The 21806-nt window shown below is 38.7% G+C and overlaps 1 protein-coding gene across 1 annotated transcript in view; it reads right to left on the reverse strand.

Moving 5' to 3' along the window:
- Positions 1–461: 461 nt before the first annotated feature.
- LOC137001147 (uncharacterized) overlaps positions 462–21806 on the reverse strand; it is a 300011-nt gene continuing 278666 nt past the window's right edge. The window contains exon 5 of the mRNA XM_067359475.1: positions 462–529. Coding sequence (XP_067215576.1) covers positions 477–529 — 53 coding nt within the window. The 3' untranslated portion in view covers positions 462–476. The remainder of the gene's footprint in view (positions 530–21806) is intronic.

Below are 21806 nucleotides of genomic sequence, written 5' to 3' on the forward strand. Positions count from 1 at the left end.
AATAGCCATTGTTGATTCTGTTTTTACTTAATCGCGATTAAGCGCGATTAAATATGAACGATCAGAATTGCATTGTAATCGCATTGTAATCGCATTGGAACAAGCGATGCGGGGATATAATCGCGCGTTTCCGGAAGGAGGGCGCGGCACGACGCGGCGCTTCCTAGTCATTAGCTTGATAAATCGGTATCGCTTAAAATAAACATCGGTAGACGAGGCGCTTCATTATGGGTCATTTCCGGAGACGTATCGACGAGCGCGAGTTACGATTCATTTGAGCGGATCTGCGGCAGCGATCAACCTTTTCACGGAAGAACGCCGTCGCGTGCAGAATTACAGAAATTACGAAAAGCCATTTCCGTGTCGCGTATGTAAGGCGCAAATTCGCACGCGAGAAATGAAAAGATTTGTATTCAAAATTTCAATTTTCTCACATCGTAATAAATCGCAATTGATTTCCTCTAATTCATTGTGCATCACTTACCAAGCAGCAAACAGCACAATACCCGTGAATATCGATCGAACTTACCTGTAAAGGAAAAAAAAACAACAAATCAGTATACATACAATACATTTTACGAATTACGCTTAGACAATATAACGTTAATGCGATCATTTTCCATGCAAATTCAGGTATAGATATTTTATTGTCTGCATTATCTACCGCGGATGCGATCAATCCATTTTCACAATAAATATAAAAGGATACAATTGTAGAAATTCGTAACTTTTATTTGTAATTTAAACCATTTGAAGGGATTCGTAATTCTTTTGTTCATTGAACGATTTATTTGATCAAAAGTAGTATTGACATGTGTAATATTGCATAATATTACACGCTTTCGACGGTCAGTATATGAATTCTGAAGGCTAAAACAGTTTTTCATTATTTTCATATTCGCGAAAAAAGTAGCAAAAAATTGAGTAAATCGTGCATACAATATAAGACATGTGTCGTATCGCAGGATAGAAGCGCTGGAGCGCGGCCCCACCCGGTGTATTTTCCGGTCTGTAATAAAGCTGAAAGATCGTCGCCCGCATGGCGGCAAAACAAAGCGGGCTCATAATATTGTTATTCCCAAACAACGGCCGAGAGACGCATAAAAGAAGCGTATTAATGAATTTACTCGGCTCGGCCTTGGAATGGAACGACATGGCCGTCCTCTCGATGGGCGTTTATTCGCGAGCGTAATTAATGCAAACTGCTGCACGGCGGAACTTTAAATATAAATGCCCGTGCAAACCGCCGCCCATGCTACGTTACGTTACTGCCGGAAGTGGCTTAAAAGCTAATGCCGTCTAAACTTCGGCGTGGACTTTTCGCCTTCTCGCGCACTCTCATGGGAAGGACATTAGCGCTAAATTTTAACCATTTATACCGCGGGTTTCCGCTCCTTTTGACGACGAGTACACGTTTTCACAACCTCAACCGGAATGGAGAAAGTAATAAGGAATATCGCATTTAGTAATAGGTGCATTTAGTGATATGACGTGGGATAAAGCTACAGACAACCGCGTACTAACTCCGCAGTTACTTATCTTCCTTATTTATATTACTCGTAATTTCCTCCACCCGCGGAGATTGGAATCTCTTAATCACAGAATCGAAACATTCCAGTTTAATTACTTCAAACTTTCTTATTGATCAAAATTGTAATACGCGAACGCGAAGAGAAAAAGAAAAAAAACGAAACAGTAATTTATCGATAAACAATTTTCTCCATAAGATTTTCTCACGTTCATAATCTACTTTTACGTTAAAAAAATTACAAATATACTTTGTATTTTTCTAGATGGGATTTTCCGTCTTAAATTCGAGATTCGCATATTCGGGATTCATCCCGAAATGAAGAATATATTCCTCCCATATTTTAAGACCCACATTCACTAGATTCTCATGTGCTAGTACCTTGTATCAACAAAGATCATAGGATCATACGCAAAAGATTCCATAGACTGTGATAAATCATCGTCTAAGGCCCGTCGTACTCGAGATCCTCGCACAGAATTTCTCTCGACTTTGCCTTTGAGGCGAACCTGAAACTCACTGGAACCTCACATTCGCCCAGGGAACTTTGCGTTCACCTAAGCGAACGTCATAAATATTCAAGATTCCGGTAGAGGCAAGGACTTGGCGGCAGACAATGAAGCTTCCTTCAGGATTCAGCGCGGTGTAACATACAGCTCGCGCATTGTACGTCTTCGACGTACGCGCTTCATCCTCTTCTTCTACGCCGGCTTCTTCAACGACAGCCCGAGAAAGAAGAAGACAAAGATAACGTCTGTGTCTATTTCCGCAAGGTCACAAGATCGAAGATCGAAGTTCGACCATAAGCAGGCGCCGTCATGCAACGATGATGTTGCATGACGACTCGCGATATCTTCTCGATCGAGTGAGTTTTAAGCTGCCTGCACACCGACGTTTGCGAATTTGATCTGGCGGCGATCATAAAATGCTGTTTTATATTTTTCATAATACTAACGCTTCATTATAGATTACTTGAAACACCAATTCGAGCATTGATTGGAAATTACGACGAAGGATGATAAGCCCAATACAAATGCATTCGGTTTCTCCATCGATTAAATCGATCTTTTTTTCTTCAGTTTTATAAAAAATAATTACTTACATAAAGATAATTAATACGTACGTAAAATAATGACATTTAAATACAAAATATTAGGCTTCACTTAATATTTGAATAATTAATATTTAATAATAAGATCTCATTAGAACCATAATAAATTTCAATCTGATACCGCTCATAAGCGCGCTGCTCGCCGATGTGCAGCCAGTGTTACACGTGGTCTCTTCTAAAGTCATCGCGCGCGCTCATTGTACAAATCGACATCTCGCCATTATCCCAAAGACGGAGGTGAAGGCGGAATAATGGCGGCTACGAATTACAAGAGAAGAAGAGGAAGAGAGTGAAGTCCGTGGCCCGTGACGTATAACCGACGAGTCCTTCCGTTACCAACTCTCCTCTCTGGTCGCCGCGCGAGGGAGGCGAGGCTCCTCTCGGTCATGCTCAAGGGATCAAAGGAGAGGCGTGTTCTCATAATCCTCCTCCGTCGCTTAATAGCCTCGCTCCGAGCCTGAACAATAACCACTATGCCACTCGCCGGCTACAGCCGATGCACTAGCGCACTCGAGTGCACTTGCTCAAAGAAAATTCCCTCCCTTACCTTACTTTGCGGTATCTGCGAAGAACATTAACGAATAGTTTCACAATGGCAATAGATTTATAACATAACAAAGATTTATTGTTTCCTTTATATATTTTATTTCGCATATCAGTGCTGATGTCTCTAAAGTTTGAGAATGCACACGGGGACTCTGTACGAGATCCTTCCACGTGCCATTTAAGTGCCAAGTCTCAAGTAGCCGAGTCTAATGTAGTCTGACGATAGGACTTATCGCAGTGTTGCCCGCCTTTCATCGGCACCATATTCCACTCTTTGTCCCCTCCCTGCCTTATTCTCTTTCTCTCTCTCTCTCTCTCTCTCTCCCTCTCTTGTCTCGGAGACGTAGTTACTTGTACGTGGAGGCTGCTGCCCCCGGGGAATGAGACAGGCCAGCAGATTATCCAGTCGATTGAGGCGGCGAGTAGTTGGTAACTCACCAACTTCTGAGCCGTGAGGATGCTCTTCGTAAGACTCTCTTCGCCGCCGGCAAAAGAGATCCTTTCAAGCAGGATTCACCGGGATATATCGTCCCCTCTCGTAATCCCCGAGTAACCCCGCCGGCTGTACCTCCACCGTACAACATTAACTGTCCCTAATTACAATTACGCCGCGAAATTCCCGTGGCGTGAAACTTCGAGCCATGACGACGACACCGATATCTAGACGCGGAGAGCGGGCAATTGGGAGTACATGCATCGGACGCATGGAAACAGCGGTGACATTCTACCTCACAGTTCGAAATAAGAATCACAGTTAAAAAAAAAGTTGTTAAATTAGTAGCGTAGAGTGTATTGTGAAAAAATTAGTGTAAAATTACAAATATTATAGTAGGTAATTAGAAATCAACCATTGTAGCTGTAAATTTTCACACATATGTAAATTTGCAGCTTGCAGGTGAAATTAATTTTCAAGTGTTATAATGAAGTAAATAGCATATGTAAATTTACAGTTCCGAGTTGGCCAAAAAACAGTTTCTAATTTCAAATTAGATATATGTAATCCGCCTCCGGAAAGATAAAGATTTACACAATAAAAAATAAAATTATAGCTTTCATAAAATTGTGTCATTTTATACATTTCCATTATTACTCGCATAATTTTTACGTCTCTTATTTCTGTAAACTTGTCAAATTTTTCAACATGTTAGCTTGCAATATATATTTAACTTGGAAAGAACACTTGGAAAATGATAAGTAAAAGTCAAAAGCTTTATTCCGTCTTTATCTTTCTTCTTCGGTGTATCTTTGAACTTTGTACACTTGATAAGAAATGGAGAAAGAGAGCAATGAGAGAACTTTATTATAAATCAGCCGTTTCAAATTGACATCTAATTTTAAATTAGCTAGTTGTATAATATTTTCTTTGTAGAAACACATAGAAAGCACGTTTCGAGATAAAATTACAACATATAAGATCTAATAAAGTGAGTAAAATACGCTCTTCTCATCAACGAGAAAGCTTCCGATAAATAGGATAGCGCAAAAATGTAAAGGGCGGAGAATAATCCGCGACAAGCGCATGGATAAGAGATTACTTAACAATTCTATAGGATAAAGTTAAACTAGTTTCGTAATTGCCGGATTGCGTGCAAACTTCCGAGACCAACGTGAAAATCAAACGAGAAGATACCAGAGAGGCCGCATGGAGAGTAACCCGCGCTATCCGATTATGCGATTATTCCTGTCAGGTTTTCGAGAATGCGAGTCGGAGGTGGCGCGCGATATCCAATATCCCGAAAGAGGGTGAAACTTTTTCTCACAAAAGCCGCTCCTTCGCCGGCGCGCATTCACAAAGGATATATTCATCTCTTCTATTATTTCGATTCGCCGAAAGGAGTTTGTGGATCGAAAACAATTCGTGAGAATATTCGTTTGTTTTGTACATGATCTTTTCAAAAATCTAAAGACGATAAATCTCAAAGAAGGCGTTTGATGTTTTACTGCAAGGAGGTGAAAAATGGTGAATTTTGAAATACGATTAATTCGAATAAAACATGATTGCGCAAATGTCGCGATATATCTGTTTCAGCGAGATCCTCGAAATCTGACTTACGTCGCTTCCGAAATGGACGACGGTGCGAAAATAGCAAGCTGCAAAGAAGAGAATGATTTATGCCAGCTGAAGCACGTTCGCGAACGAGTTTTCTTTCTTGGCTATTTCTGCAAAGCTCGTGATATATATTTCGATTAAGAAATAAATGGGAAATAATAATGACCGGTATCTATCGTCTATACGCGAGAAAGTGGGAAAAAGCAATGTCAGACGAACGTCTCTCTGTGAAAATCGGTGTAGAGAAATACAAAAAGGCTATCGCGGACTGTCTGACGTAGCAGAAAATCCTCGACCGACCGCGAATCTTTTGGCGCGGAAAGCATATCACATCTTTGGCAATAAATATCTCCTTTCGAAGCCACCGTCGCTGCCATGAAATTGATATCGAACAACGACAAGAAAAATCTATTTCAATAATAGCGATAGAATCAATATTAGTGTCTATTTCTGCAACTGTCTTTACACTCTGTCATAGCTTTTCGTTGAAGACTGATCGATTATTTTCTACTTGATTTCATTTTTCTTGTTAAGAAAGATTATAAAGAAATATTACTAATATTTATGACTCTTTAAAGTTCTCTTAAAAGAAATTTCGTTAAATTCTTCGTTAAATATTAACGACATTTGATTCCAGATAAAATCACTGCCGTCAGTTGATATTTTAATAAATCACACTCAATCAAATTGCGTCTTACAAATCAAGTTTTAATATTAAATATGTAAATACATTCGTCTAATCATAAGATTACTTGGCTTCGCACGGCAGATGATTAATCATAGCGTCGCGGACATATTGAAACCAACAAGAACCCACATATAAACTATTAGCGGCGTTATGTGGTATTCATAATGATCGTGTCGCGGAAAAGTCGACACCGGCATCGTCGCTGCGCGCAAAAATGCCACGCTTGCTCCCTCTCTTTCTCTCCCATCGATGCAATTCCAACCAGTGCACTGACCTACCGTGCACCGAGACACGGGTGCACGCATGACCAAACGGTCGTCATACGGGTGCGCTACATGATATATGTGACTTATTTCGTTACACCATGCCCTCTCCCAATTAAGTTTTTACAGTTTTACCGCGGTACGCGAATTGTATAGATGATATATCCAAAAATTTACGGTTTGTATGTGTTACGCGCGGTTCGAAATCATTCGTACGACAACAAATCTTTCGAGCGTGTCACATTCATAGTGTTGTTTCAGAATTATGTTATCATATACATATATCGAAGATGCAAATATCGCGGATTGGAAGCTCACTTTGTATTTGTTACGATCGATACAACAACCGACAACTACGATGGATAATCTCTTTCATCCCTTTTCGAATGAAATAACGGACTTTCTAACTGAATATTTATCTTGTACGATATATCTTTTATAAATAAATTTACTTATATGTCCACCGTATTGTCACAAAAGCAATCCAAAAAAAAGGAAAAAAGAACGACAAAAAACTGCAACCTAAATACTTCATTCAGAGGACCAAGAATGAATCATTTCTTATCTTTTATTATACCAAACGGCATATCGCGCTTTATAAATAAAGAAAAAGACTTATTTAATATTATATTCTTTCGATAAAATTATTCGTGCCATTCTCATAAAGACTGTGATTTAAATATATATATATATTTAATTTAACCTAGTTAAAGAATTTTGATTTTTCGTCGACGCTATATAGAATGTGACGTCTTTGTGGATACAGGAGTGCGATAAACGAAAGATGACATGATGGCGGCGCCGTTCTCAACACCGACGTCGATGTCTTCGCAAGGGTCTAGTGCGCAAATAGCTAGGTGTCGAGTTCGAGGATTCTGCGGCCCTCTTGGAATGGAATGCTTTGCATAATGGTGACTCCGCAGACGGCATTGCGCGCGCGGAAAGCGAACTCCCGAATTCCTCGCGGCTTGGACGCGGTCCAGAATACGAGGCGCGTCCATGTCCTTGTTCTCATCATAGTTCCATCCTTAATGAATATGTCATCTCCGTCGCGAACAAAATTCTATCCCGATTATGCATCGAGTATAACGCAAAATAGGAAACACTCACACATATCTACAAAATGTTATAAAAGAAAAAATAACAAAATGCAAAAACATATACTTTAATCGATTTAAAGTTGATATTTCCTTAACAGAAATAGTGCAAGATCTTTTTGAGAGAAGCAAGCGGAAAGCTGTTTATAAAATTTACAGCACAAAAATGAATGGCGTTACTTTTAATTTAAAATAGATTTCATTTCAACAAATTTTTAATTTACTTAGTTAATAAAATATTCAATTGTTAATTATTTATTTAATAAAAATCACTTAAAAATTTAAAAAATGTTGCAAGTAAAAATAAAAAATGAAGATCAATGCTCTTTGAACTTAAAGTATACGTATCGCTTTTACAGCGCGCATTACATCTAACGGAAAAAGAGAAAGAGAAAGAGAAAGAGAGAGAGAGAGAGAGAGAGAGAGAGAAAGAGAGAGTAAAGAATGGCCATTAAAGGAGCCCATCTCCGCGATTTAACCTTGTCTTCGTGTTTAACGTAACCTATTGGGCAAATTACCCTACATCGAGTGAGTATTAACCCATCTGATCTAACAGGTTGAGAGAGAGAGGTAGAGGGAGAGACAGAGAGACCTCGTTGGTATGCCAGATCCCGACTGATCTCGCACCGTCTCTCTAACAGCTCGGTGTACTCAGGTGGTACCTACTGAGATCTGCGTGAGTGTTGCAGCGAGTGGAATACCTACAATAAAGCCAACAATGCGCTCGCTCGCTTGCTTTGCGAACACAGCACGCCGGAACTATTCGAAATGGACCAACAGGCTTTAATAATAGCTGCGCGCCGCGAAGGAAGAGAGATCTGGATGGATGAGTCAGTTTAAAACACGTCAGACTCTTTGGCATCATTAAATCCCTCTTGGTAGCGCTCTTCTCTTTAGCAACATGGAGATGTCAGAGAAGAGTTATCAAATCGATTATCTGTAGAGCTAGCTGATACTTAAGTGCAATGAAGTAAGTTAATAGATCGTTTTATCTCTCTTTTTTTCCCTTGTTTAATTCAAGAAAATTTCTCATGGATATCGTGCGCGTCAAAAAAAAAAAAAGAAAAAAAAGAAGAAGAAAGAAATAAAAACATTGCCGTTAAACAGTTTTTCTTATCTCGCAAACTATCTGAAAATCGTCGACGTTAAAACGACATTTCACATACAATGACCCCAATAATTAATTTGAACCAATGCCGCGAATCGCAAAAATAGATTCGCAGAGCAATTTCTGGAATACCATAAAAAGCGGAGCGCGATAAAGTTTCTCGAATTAATGCAAAAAACAAACGAATGCACGCTATGTTACCCAGCAGTCGCCAATTTTAATCGACCCGGTTTTTTCTTTGCGCTCTGTTTTGCTTGAGATTCGATGCAAATCGACCTTCCTTCCCCTCCACCGGCAAAATAGCCGGAAATGGCGCAGTCGTCGAAACGTCGCCGAACGAACAACGACTTTAAGTAGGTGGAGGCTGTTACTGGCAAGGTCGGGCAAATCGTTTCGCGGAACGTTTAGAGGTTTTTTAAACTTCCGATCTACGATCAGCGACGACTCTACGTGACCGGCGACTTTAATTCTGTCCTTCTGAACGTCACGGAACGTCAATGCGATAGGTGCAAGTCAGATATTGCACGGCGACATCGGTTCCCTTTCAACGCTACGCGACGGGCCGCTTTGCAACCAAGTACGCCAGACTATGATGAAATTGCTCACACTCTCGTCGTTGAATTGTCTTTACGCGATGTTTACGCGGCACTTTACACGTGCAGACTGCGTTAATCGAAAAACAAACCTACTATTATATCAAATATGGAGAAATCCTATTTCCTAATATATCAAATGCAGAGAATATGAAATATTCAACAGCGGAATAAAGCGCAAGTACAAATAATCATAACAAACATAAAATTGATCAGAAACACATACTACCGTCAGTCTGTACGAGTCCACATAGAGAGAGGATCAAACGCGATGCGGATCGAAATTGACAACATCGCGCTTTTAATCTGTTCATTACCGTAATCGGCGTGCGCTACTCTTTTGCCCGGATTGCACGCATGTGGTGATTAGTGTGATTAAAGGGAGGGAACAACCTCCCAATAACGCGGAACGTGCACACCAAAGGGGAGCTTAAAATCGTCGTAATTGCGAAAAATTTCCGTCACTGCGAATACGAGCTTTGTATACAGAACGGTTGCGAATATACTCCTGTAATTTATCGAGTACTGCTTAATTCAGCTTCTAGCTGTATCCGGCAAATCCACATTCACTTGTTCGTGTGTCGTCTATAATATTACATTTTTATCAATATAAAAAAAATTTCTAACACACGCATTTAAATATATTACATATTTGAATCTTTTTAACAAATCAGAATTATATAAGAAATGCTAAATATTAATTTTGGTAAATGTACACACTTTAATCTCAAAATAATACACAACAAAATACAAGATTAAGAAAAAACTTCCAATTAATCATAAACGAAATAAAAATATATTCCTTATATTCAAACATTTCTAATACTTCATCCTGCTTATATTACATTTTGCAGACCGAAAATATCAAGTCCGCAACAAAGTTCGAAATTGCTAACGGTCTCTACACATGAGTTAAAATGAGTTCTACATGTTCGCCGTTCGCACACGCGTTCTTTCTCGTTTATATATATATGCATATAATCGCTTTTTATATGGTATCTATTTTCGTACAGTCGCGATGACGCAAACGCGGATCTTTTGGGAATATGGAACGAGATCGAGAAGCGCGACGATAATTACGAGCGCGATTACAGCACAGTCTGGACGAGCCGTAAAGTTATTTTCGCGCACGTGCAAATGTGTCTCGCAGGAGATGCGAATATGTCGACGCGAATAAAACGCGGATTGCTCGCTCGAATAACACACACGCCACGGAATAAACGGGCCCCGTGGCCCCCTGGGTGTCACTGCACGTCGCGATGCATAAAAGTACATTCGCACATCGTTCCCGTTTCATTCTGTCGTATAAGAGATTAATATTTCGTGTGTCACACGAAATAAATTTAGTAAATACGTGATCTTTGCATACGCGAAAAATTCCTACAGTTTTAAAAAGTTAGATACAATCACTTTAATTGTTTAAAAGTGAAAAAAATATAAAAAAGCATTTTTAGTTCTTAAATATATAATATGACAAAAAATTGACTGCATTTCCTTTACTAAACTTATTTCAATAAATTTGAAGAAACGTGAGGTAAAAATGTGATACGCAACATCGGTAAGTTGTCTAGTTGCCGTTGTCAATAGCTTGGCATGTCCGCATTATGGTAGGTAGCATGCCATGATTGCATATTTTTACATTTTTATCTGTAGTATATGTGTAATTGTTTTTAGATTTATTGAAATAAATTCAATAAAAGAAATGTCGCTCATATCCTTTTTAAACATATTATACAGAGAATCTTTGAAAGTTTTCAATGTTTTTTTCATATTTAAATATATATTTGACGTGTAACATGTATTGATAAAACACAATGTTAAAAAATAAATAACATTCTAAAATAAGAATAGAAATAATAAAAACAAAAAGTAAAAAAAAAAGTATAGGCGATGTGATAAATCAATATCAAGAATTGACGTATTTCACCGTTCTAATATGACAACATCGCAAACACACCCTTCTGAAAACTATGAAAACTGCGTAGCGCAAACAGAGTTTAAACCCGCAAACACATGATACGTAACAATCACAAACGAGGATTTATTTCCGACCCTCTTTCGAGAGAGAGAGAGAGAGAGAGAGAGAGAGAGAGAGAGAAAGCGTGGCGAAAAAGGAAAATGTCGTGAGAAAAGAAAACGGCAGAAACGAGGCGCGCCGCCGAGCTCCGTGTAGAACTGATAGCTGATAACCGAAAGAAGCATAGAAGAAACCGAGGAACGTTCGTTCTACCGATGAGATCAAGAGAGAGAGAGAGAGAGAGAGAGAGAGAGAGAGAGAGAAGAGAGGGAGAAGGAGTCTCTCGGACTCTCGTAATCTCGGGGCAGTAAATCTCGCGCGCAAGACACCGGGTACACTCGCTCGCGCGTGAGTCGCCGCGCATTTATTACACGCAACAGCAACAATGTAAAGTAATTAGGGATATTATGCATACGCAACACGTACGAGTTATCTCGCGGGTCGAGCGTGAGCGAGATGCGGCGAGATAAAGAAGGAGAGTGAGAGAGAAAGCGGAGGAAGAAGGACAAAGAGACAGAAAGAGACGAAAACGGCGGGGCCGCTTATCAGCCGGCTACCTATCGCCGACGATACATTTCCTAGATCGACTATCGACTACATACACCACTCTTCGATGTAGTTTACCGAGCTACCATACGAGCCAACTTCGCTAACGACCGTGATCAAAGCGTCTCCTCCACTAGCAGCCCGCTAGTATACTTCAGCGAGTATACTCGCGATAAACTTCGTCTACATGATCGCTGGCAAAAGATCCTCTCGTAGAAGAAGACGCGGAGAGCAGATGGGAGGGGAGGGGAGATTTATGCCCTTCCGAGAGAATTCCGCTAATAATAGGTAGACAGATGGGCGGACGGTTCGTTACGGTATGGCGACAGGTCCCCCAAGACCTCATACAACAATTTGCGGGGCTTGATAAATGCGGAATGTGTTAACAGCGGTAGACGAATCGCGGGAGCGTAATTGAAAGATAGAGCGATATACGGTCTAATGCAAAGTAGTGGTAATAAATGAGAAGATAAAGCGATATAGTTTAATTCGAAATAATAAATGGCCGATCGCTCCCGTACCGTGATTAAGAATAATCGATCTTTCTCTACGTTTTCTCACAGAGACGTCGAGATTGTGTGGATTTAAGTTTGTTACGCAATTGGCACGGGATGAAGACAGGGCGATTAATCTCCCGCTACCATTACGTGGATCATTATTATTGTTATTACGCTTATTACAGCTCTTCCCCTCCTTGCCCCCTGAATCAATACAAATTTGCATCCGGTATATCCGCAAGATATAACGGACACGAAGCTGCACGTTTAGGGTACGATGAATTTCGTAAGTAATGATAATAATTCAATCGATGAGTTTTTCGATGCGGTCAATCGTTTCGTAAATTACAGTACTTCGCGGCGAAGCCGCATACAAGGCGTCCTGCAAGTCACACGCTTCGCTTGTGCATTGCGGATATTAAAAATTCCGCTAAACACAACTATTATAATATTAAACTACAATTAAATAAAAAATAATAAATTATTCTTTAATTCAGTTTTTATGTATTTCACTGGGATAATTCTATTTCTATTTTTTACAGTAACTTTCTCGGCAGAAAAATTTCAGTATTATTATTTATTATAAATTACAGTTATTAAATATTATCATTATTATTTTCACATTAAATCGCGCGATGAAATATTCTTTTAATGTCTTGAAAATTACATACTCGCAAAAAATGTTTGCCGGAGTAAGGATCACTTCGAATTTGCCGGCGAGTCCGGCGGCGTGCGACTTTCGAGACACCCCATAGAGCACATTGGCGATCGTTCGACGTCCCGTCCACTTACATTAACGGTACAGCACACGGCAGAAAACATGTACAATTACAAGCCGTCGCTCGGTTGCCCTAACCGCTGCTTTCGCGCCCACGCTCTTACCACCGTGTCGACTTAACGACGTTCACTTCACTCCGCCTGCTATATCGGTCGAAGAAGTATAAGAGCACGTCGAAGATGACAATGCCACCGTTTGTTATGCGGCGAGAAAAAAAAGGAGAGAAAGAGGAGCCGACCGTATTAGCGTTCGGTTGCTAAACGCCGCTGGAACCGTTGTAATGCCCGCGTTCCATAAGAACGCATCGGGTTGCGCCAGTTAAACAACCGTATATCGACTGGCAATTGATTATGTTAATTTCCGGTTAATTTGCGTGTCTTATCTAACGGTAAAAAAATTTGTTTTACTTTAACTCGATATTCGTTAGGTTTTTATATTCACAATTTAATTTGACGTTTATTCGATTTAAGTATATATTGAATTAAATTCTTAAATTTCCCCCCTAACACACGTATGCAATACACTACGAGCATCTTTATTCGCAACCATGTGTGACTTTCGAGTAATCATACGTATACCCAGAGACTTTAATATCGCAATATTTCGCGATACATAAAATCGGTATGTGCACAATGTGTTGTAAGTTACGATACTCTTTTCGTAATAACCGGAAAAATATTTTCCACAAGACTTCGAATGCATACAATTTCCTTCTCTATCTAGACACAGAGCGCAATCTAAATCCGGGATACAATATACTACGAGCAACTTTATTCACAACTAGATATGTTACTTTCCGGATAACCATATATATACCCAGAGGCTCTAATATCGTGTCTTTAATAACACTATCCATTCTATATGGCATATTCACGCCTGGTAACTGGATGCTGCAAACCGAGCACGCCGATACGGGAAAAGCTCGTACAGTTTCGCGATTTCGAAACGGCGGAAAGCGCTCGTCGCGCATGACTCACCAACATTCTCTCCCGGCCTGAAAGAAACGCGCGCCGTGCTTTGACACGTAATAAGTATGTGCCTCTCGTGCGTGGTGACAGCCTGTAAAGCATACTTCGCGCGTACGAGGGAGCGCAAGCTGTTCCAATAATACCGTAAAGCTTGCCTCTCGCCCCTTATTGCGAGAACGATATCGCTCCGACTCGGTTTCTCCGCACACAAATACGCAGCTTGGCATTCTGAATCGCTGTACACACGGTGTTGTGCGCACGATGACGTCGTCGAGTTATGCCGCTCTCGTCCAGTAATGATGTTCCTCCCTTTTGTACGGAATTTCTCTACAAATTTCGCGCGAATGTTATTTGCGTACCTTTCGCGGTATTCTTTATGTAATTCTGTATCCTTTACAAGTTTTTATTATACGGAAAGTTTCTACCGTTCCAGTCTATCACTGTTAGCGTCGCTGTTCCAATTTTTTTTCTACTTTATTTAATTCTATTTTTAGCTCTAGTTTCAATTTTTTCGTTTTGTTCAATTATTCTGGCTATTCGTGGTTATTTTTTCGCATACTTGCATCGCCTTGTAGTATCAATCGTAAAATTAATAGGAACAAAAATATAAATAAAAAAATAACTATAATTTCAAAAATTCTATAGATAGCAAAATTAAATAAATCGGATTTAAGTTTATAAACTCTCCAATTTCAGAAAAACCATTTGTATTTTGAGAAATATCTACATATAACTACTGAAGTAAATATCAAGAATGTTATTTTATTGCAAGTTTGAATTATTAATATAACACTGAACCCTCCCAAGCTCGTTAAAAAACAAAATAATATACTTTCTTCGTTCAAAACAATCCTGTACGCTTTGGCTTTCAATTACAGAATCGTGTCGAACGATAATAATCGTACACCCCATACATCGTATAAACTTTCGCTCGATTACGTTCGTGTTCTGAGCGTGACGGGGGCGCGTATGGTTTTCGTTCCGACGCTGATTACAGAATAACGAGTAGAAAAGGTGGATACGTCATTCGTGCCTTCGTTGTTGCTGCTTAATGGCCAAAGTAGTATATTTCCTCTCCGGCGCGGCGGCCGGCATTGCATCGCCGCGTGCGAACGCAACAGAACAAACGCGACATCGCTGCACGGCACTGCAACCGCAACGAACGAACTCTGATTTCAGACTCTCTTTTCTCTCATCTGGTTTACGTGTGACACTAGGGAATATATAGCTCATATATGCTCCGAGGCATGACAAACTTAAAGCTGACTTTACACGCTCCATTCTTAATCATTTTAGATGACAAAACTGACAAAAAAAGTGCATCATCGAAAAAGATCTGAGAATCAGATGAGCAAAAACCAAATCTTTATCCAATCAAATTCAATAAGAGACATGATATCGTCTTAAGTATAGCATTACGTAGAAATTGACTCATTTTCGGAGTGTTGAATACAATGGGCGCTTCAGAAACAAAAGTTTACTTATCCAATATGTTCGGATATCTCATTCGGCGGGATCATTGAAAGTGAAGCACCGCGTGAATACGCTTTAACTCTCTCGCATGTGTTCTGTGCTACAGGGTCGGCATATTTCTGCCATGAAACACGATACCGTGCACATAGTATTCAAGCCAAAGAGAGAAGGGAAAAGGCAGAGACTCAGACCGTCCAGAATTTCCAGCGAGCGAGCGAGCGAGGCCGCACGCGATGCTGGCTATGAATGAAATCAAGAATCCGAGCAAATTCAACGCCAGAATATGATATAGTTTGCATTAGTGTGCAGTATACTCGTCGAAACGAAATGCAACTATGTTATGCTACGTGTAACAGGCAGGCTGATTATTACTAACAAGAGATAGAATCGCAGAAATGGAGAACTTTCTCTCGTATTTCCCGAATTTCCCGTTTCACGAAAATAGAGATGGATTAGTAAATTCATAGGTAATTAAACCATTATTCACGCGGAAAGTAAATGACTGTGCTCCCCAATCGTTAAAATGAGAAATAAGTTCGTCACGTAGGTAAATTAGTTTGCGATATTTGATACAAGTTTTTGTATTTATCCATGTTTCAAAAATATATGAAACATTATCCATTGTTATTCAAATGTAAAATAGTATAAAGAAAACAATAAAAATAGAAATATTAAGTTATGAAGTAACAAGTTTAGTTAGACAAGTGTTGAATAAGTACATACATAACTGTAAATGCATAAATTCAACTCTACATACATAACGCAAAAGGAATTTCCCACGATCAAATGTGACGAACCGAGCACTCGAGCTAGACATCAAAGGTGACATTTGCAGTAATAGAGATAGAGAGAGAGAGAGAGATAGAAATAGAGAGGAGTTTGTTAAACTTCGCAGTTTCGTAATGAAGCCTCTGAGCAAGATGATTCATTCCCTCGATCTTGGCAGCGTAATTAATCGGTTCACTGCGGCAAAGTCAATCAACTGCAGTCGGCGAGGATAATTAACGACCGCGGAATCGATCCGCGAGATCAAAGCGGGATAGGCTCGAGAAGACTCCATCAAACGCACGAATAATAATAATGCCTAAACGCGCCTCTCGTGACGTCGGCCTATCATAAAGTCTTCGGTGTACCATAAAGATCGATTATTTTACTCTCGTCAGTTTTTTTTCCTGCGAAATGACTATGTGATTCGGAGGCATGCATGAAGAAGTTGAGAAATGATTAAGCAGTGATAAATGGTGTTAACTTCTACGAAGCAATTTCTGGAAAAGCTGATGATACGCTTTTGTCACGTTTCTTTATTTCGGGACAAAATGAAAAATTGTTACCATTATTACATTATTTCCCCCGAAAAAATTTGTCCCTAAAAAAAGTTAAGTCTTAAACTCAAGTTAAAAACTCAATTTTATATTTTCTTTGTTTTTTGAATTATTTAGTAACAAAGGACATTTTCTTAATCCTGACAATATGAATAGTTAAATTCTTATTAAATGATTATAATGTCAATATATTTTCATTCAAGATTTTTTTTATTCATGAGCTTTTTATAGAACATCTGTCTTCGATCTTTAGAAAGCCATGCACAAGCAGTGTAATGAGCAATATGCTCGTTATCGTGAGTAGCAGAGTGGCAATCTGTCAAATTAAAATTCCAACATAGGATGCATCGATGATGTAACAATTTAATTACGTTAGATCTCGAGTCCTGCTAGAATATAACATAAAATAACAGCGTAATGGCTGGTCGGTGTGTAACGCCTTCGAAAATGCATAAAAAGCTGGTGCGCGCTAATGCACAAATTAATTCAACGATAGCCGCTCTAATTACCACGCTCGCCGACGCTTTAACTCTCAATACGGAAATTACGTCGCGAGAATGGAGCAACGGTAAAAATACCGTAGCTGCTAGACGCTAGAAATATTACATTAAAACGTGCAAATTACGTAAGGTTTGTAACGCAATTAAATTAGAATTTCGTTATCAAAACATTACAATGCACAGAAAATAGAAATTATGTGTTAATGTTAAAATAATAATAATAGGTGTGTGTGTGTGTGTGTGTGTGTGTGTGTATATATATATATATATATATATATATATATATGTTTTATACTTTTAAAATAATTAATATAATTGTGAAATATAACAAAGTATTTTAATCGTAAAATATTGTAAGATAGAAAAAATAAAAAAATTTTTTAAATTAAAAATAATTAGACTATAAAAATACAAAAAAGTAACTAAAACATAAACTAGAATCTAAACAAGTATAATACAATACAGTTAAATGTATCCTCCCGAGAGCATTATTTTCTCATTACTGTGCATAGTTCAGCGTATTCGTATTGCCTAAAGCTTTAAACGCACCGCTTAACGCCTTCTCGAGACCTTCCGTCCCCGATTGCGCGGTTCGCGACGACGTAATTGGATTCGCAGACGTTTAACGAGCCGCGCGTGGACCTCGTCGGACCCGTTAGGATGCACGTTACGGCTCTGTTTAACGCTATTGCACCATGCGATTTGTACGCGTGCCATCGGCGCGGCGTGCGAGCGAGTGCATAGCGGCGTCGGCTGTTGTTACATGGTCCGTTTACACGTGTCACTCGTATCGCATCACACGTCATTACCTTTCCAACTTGCAGCGCGTCGCGCCACTTCGTTATCTACGGTTCAATAAACTTCGAATCGCTGCACCTGCCCTGGCGCTAATCACTTCTAGCGCTACCGTCAAAACCTGCAACTTCCGGCGATCCCTGCAACTATCATAAGATTCTTCATCCCTATTTTTTTTGTCGCGTCACATGTGCCATTTACTTATATAAAAAATTGATATTGATTTTTAATCTCTATTATAATACCCATTATTACTTTTTCTTGAGCTACAATTATTGTCAAGATATTTATTTGAGCCTAAAAATGCGTGTATTTTATATAAATTTTGTACAGAATTGCATGGAGAGATCTTATCAGAATACTTTTATGATTGCAAAATAAAATTTATAACTTGACTTTTAAAAATAAAAATTTTTTTACCAGTTTCTGGTGCACATATATTTGATCTCAACTCGCACGCGACATTTTTTTCTTACTTCAACTCGTAGAACCTATCGGTAAAGTATGTTCACAAAATGCTAAGACTACACATGCACAATCGAACAAATTCAACAGATTTGATTAAATATCCGACAGAAGCAATAAATTCGAAATGTTAATGAATTTCTGATTGTGACTTTTTCCGCGGACGTATTCAATGGACCGACACGACTTTTATCGACTTGCACGCGGCATGCATTGATGCGAAGAGACAGGAGAGCCACAGTAAGGACTTTATAATGGCTCTCACGATAGATCTTCATCGTCCATTGTTAGCTCTCGGAAAAGTATCGGTTGCCTCGCTCGCTTGAGAGGTCACTACACAATATACGAGGATCCTTCGAATTATCTCTTTCCACATCGACGTACAGAGACAAGTCTCTTTATTAACGGATCGAACCGGATGATCAAGCAGGATATTTTCGGAATAAAAGAAAATCTCTGGCGTATGGTATATACGGAGCATAAGTTCAAATATCCTACTTTTCAGAAAAGATAAAATAAATTCTTTTCTATAACCTTTATAGCAGGTTATAAATAAGCGCGTAATATAAATCTTTATCAGTTGACTTTATGGTTGGCTGAAATAAATCTTACACTCATAGTAAAAAATGATTCTGATATAAAAAAAAATATTAAACTGTATAATCTCAAACTACACATATTAAAAATAGCAAGCAAAATTTGATAAAATTTGTACAGTTTTGTCGTGTACTTGCATAATTAATATAAAAAGTTGCATATAAAGATTATTCTAGATCAAATCGTTTTTCAGTTTTTAAATATGTATAAATCTGATGCACGCTTTTCATTGAAAAACAAGAAGCTTCGTGTAATATAGATCAACACATTCGTACCGGATATCCTCGTGGGAAATTCATTTCGCGAGACGCAAGTGCGCACTCTAGAAAGAAAATAATATCCAAGATCATTAAGCGAGGCGCATTAAGAGCGCAACCCAGATTTTCCACCCGGTTCTTTCGCCTGGGAAAGATCTCAAACGATGCGAGTCATCCTCGCTATTGTTGCACGAAGGTATCGGCTTCGCGAGAGGTCGCGATATAATACTCATCGGAAACGTATCATCGTTGTGTCGGATCGTTACATATGAAATATCGAATTCCGAAAGTTACAATTTCATAGAACGCTTTTATAAAGTAAATGTCTTCCAATAATTACAACATAAATATTACATATCATGTTACAGTGACGTAATGCTTTTACACAAATATACTCCACTTTAGCAAATAATTGTGATTCTTCGAGTCAACTTTTGTAATTTGTAAACATTATTCTTTATAATTTTAGACTCAAACATGTTATTATATAAGATTCTGAAGAAATCATTATAAATTTCATATTTAGAATACGTCGTAGCACGTAATATAAGAAGAATGGATGTTGGTACAAAATTTAACATGAAGCTAGAAACATGCTTTTGAAATACGTTAAAAAGCTTTTCTTTTCATCTCTCAAACTTTTGACATTTGATCGAAACGAGAATGTCTTATTTCGAGAAACATGATATATTTTTCCATTACACGTATTTTGTTTCCTCGAAAATTGCACGAGCATCGTTTCATATGTAAGGATGCAGGCCGCTTTTCCGCGTCTCTCCTTTCCTTCTCGCTTTTCTTCCGCCCGCCGATAAGTCTCTCGAATAAGAGGTGTAAGACTAGGAAGAGAGCATAATGGGTCGACCGTTCGAGCGAGTACGCGAATCGACAGAATGAAGAGTAGGCTCATTGTCTACTCCGTGGAATCGGCGGGACGCGTGTCCTTACTCGCATCTTCGAATGGAAGGAGTCGCGATTACGTCCTATTCCTCGTTGTCGATCGTGCATAACGTGTACGGCCGGCATAGTGCCAGCTCGTCGCAGAAAACCCTTTTCCGTCGTGAACGAGATAGGATCCACCATTGAACGTCTTAATTACGTCGACGGAACAAACGGCTCAATCTCGAGTGCCACGCTATTATTATCGGTTCGCTTGATTAGTTCGCCGTGTGATATAGAAAAGCAACGAGAAACAATACTTTTTTTGTACACATTTATCCTTAATTTTCAAATGGATAAAAGTATCGCTATACAGCATTAATCATGAAACAAGAATACTCATCGTTTCGGCGATAGTAAATGTGTTGCAACAGATTTTTCTAAAACTGATTCTAAATATAAAACTCGTACAACTATAAAATTAATTTTTCCGTCTTTTGCTTAAACAATTATCATTTTTACTTTAACATATTATAACGAGAATGTAATAATAATTTGACGCGTTTTCGTTACATTTAACTTTGATCCTCAGAAGTACAAAGTTTCAACAATATTGAAAAAATATCTGATTAATTCGATTGCATTCGATTATCCGGTTGCATAATTTAAACACGGTGACTAGATGATTAGATACAGTAGTATCTTGTTCCGTCTTGATAAGCCATCTTAGTGGCGGTAGTTAATTAACAAGCTAGCTGAATATCGCGTATGTATACGTCGGCGTAGTACATCGATAATTTATCTATTGCGGCGCACTGTTTACACGATTGCACACGCGGCGGATATTGCGCTCAATTATCTCCGCTTCATACAACAATGTTACAAATCAGTTCGTTAAACGTCATTAATCTCGATGCGCGATTACTATGCGCATATACTTACCGCGAATATCGTCGGTTTACATTCTCGTTAGTCGGGGGTGGATTCTTAATAAGAGATTTATCGCGAGCGCCGGTCGTGCTTTAAGCACGACGATATGAACGGCAACGGGAAATTCTACTCCCGGTGTCCTGTTATCAAGTCTTTGTAATGTTAACACGAATTCACGGAGTAATGTATAGGCTGCATACGCTATTCCTCTTATGCATGCGCCGCCACTATCAACGAGCATGCAGGTATAATTAATCGTGAAATGAATATCAATGAGCGCAAATATACAATCTTGACAAGAGAATAAAACATTTATAATAAATAGTGAGCCTTGTGTAATAAATGTAATAAATAAAGCCCAAGCATTAAAAAAGAAACAAGATACGGCATACTGTATATTGTACAATATTTTATAATAATCGCACTCTCCAGCATGTATTATGTACTTTCATATAAAAATTTGCTGTCTTTTAATTTATGAATATATTTACTGCTTTCTCTTTATCAAACTTTTATTTTATTTTATGATTATTAATGTTTCATACATTTTCAAATTATTCAAATAGATATTCAAATTTTATTTACGAATATCAAATAAATTTGTTTTCAATGAAAAACATCGGTAGTTTAAATACCAAGATTTTTGCGGCACAAGAGGAAGTTGTCTACCATATGTCCAGTTATCTTTGTAATGTTAACATGGATTCATGGAGTAATGTATATATTGCTATGTTGTTTCTTATGCACGGTACACGCCATCGAGAGGCGTGCAGGTATTAGCTGCAGGATGAATATCGATGA

The sequence above is a fragment of the Linepithema humile genome, chromosome 7 (genome assembly GCF_040581485.1).
Source record: "Linepithema humile isolate Giens D197 chromosome 7, Lhum_UNIL_v1.0, whole genome shotgun sequence".
NCBI classification, from domain to species: domain Eukaryota; kingdom Metazoa; phylum Arthropoda; class Insecta; order Hymenoptera; family Formicidae; genus Linepithema; species Linepithema humile.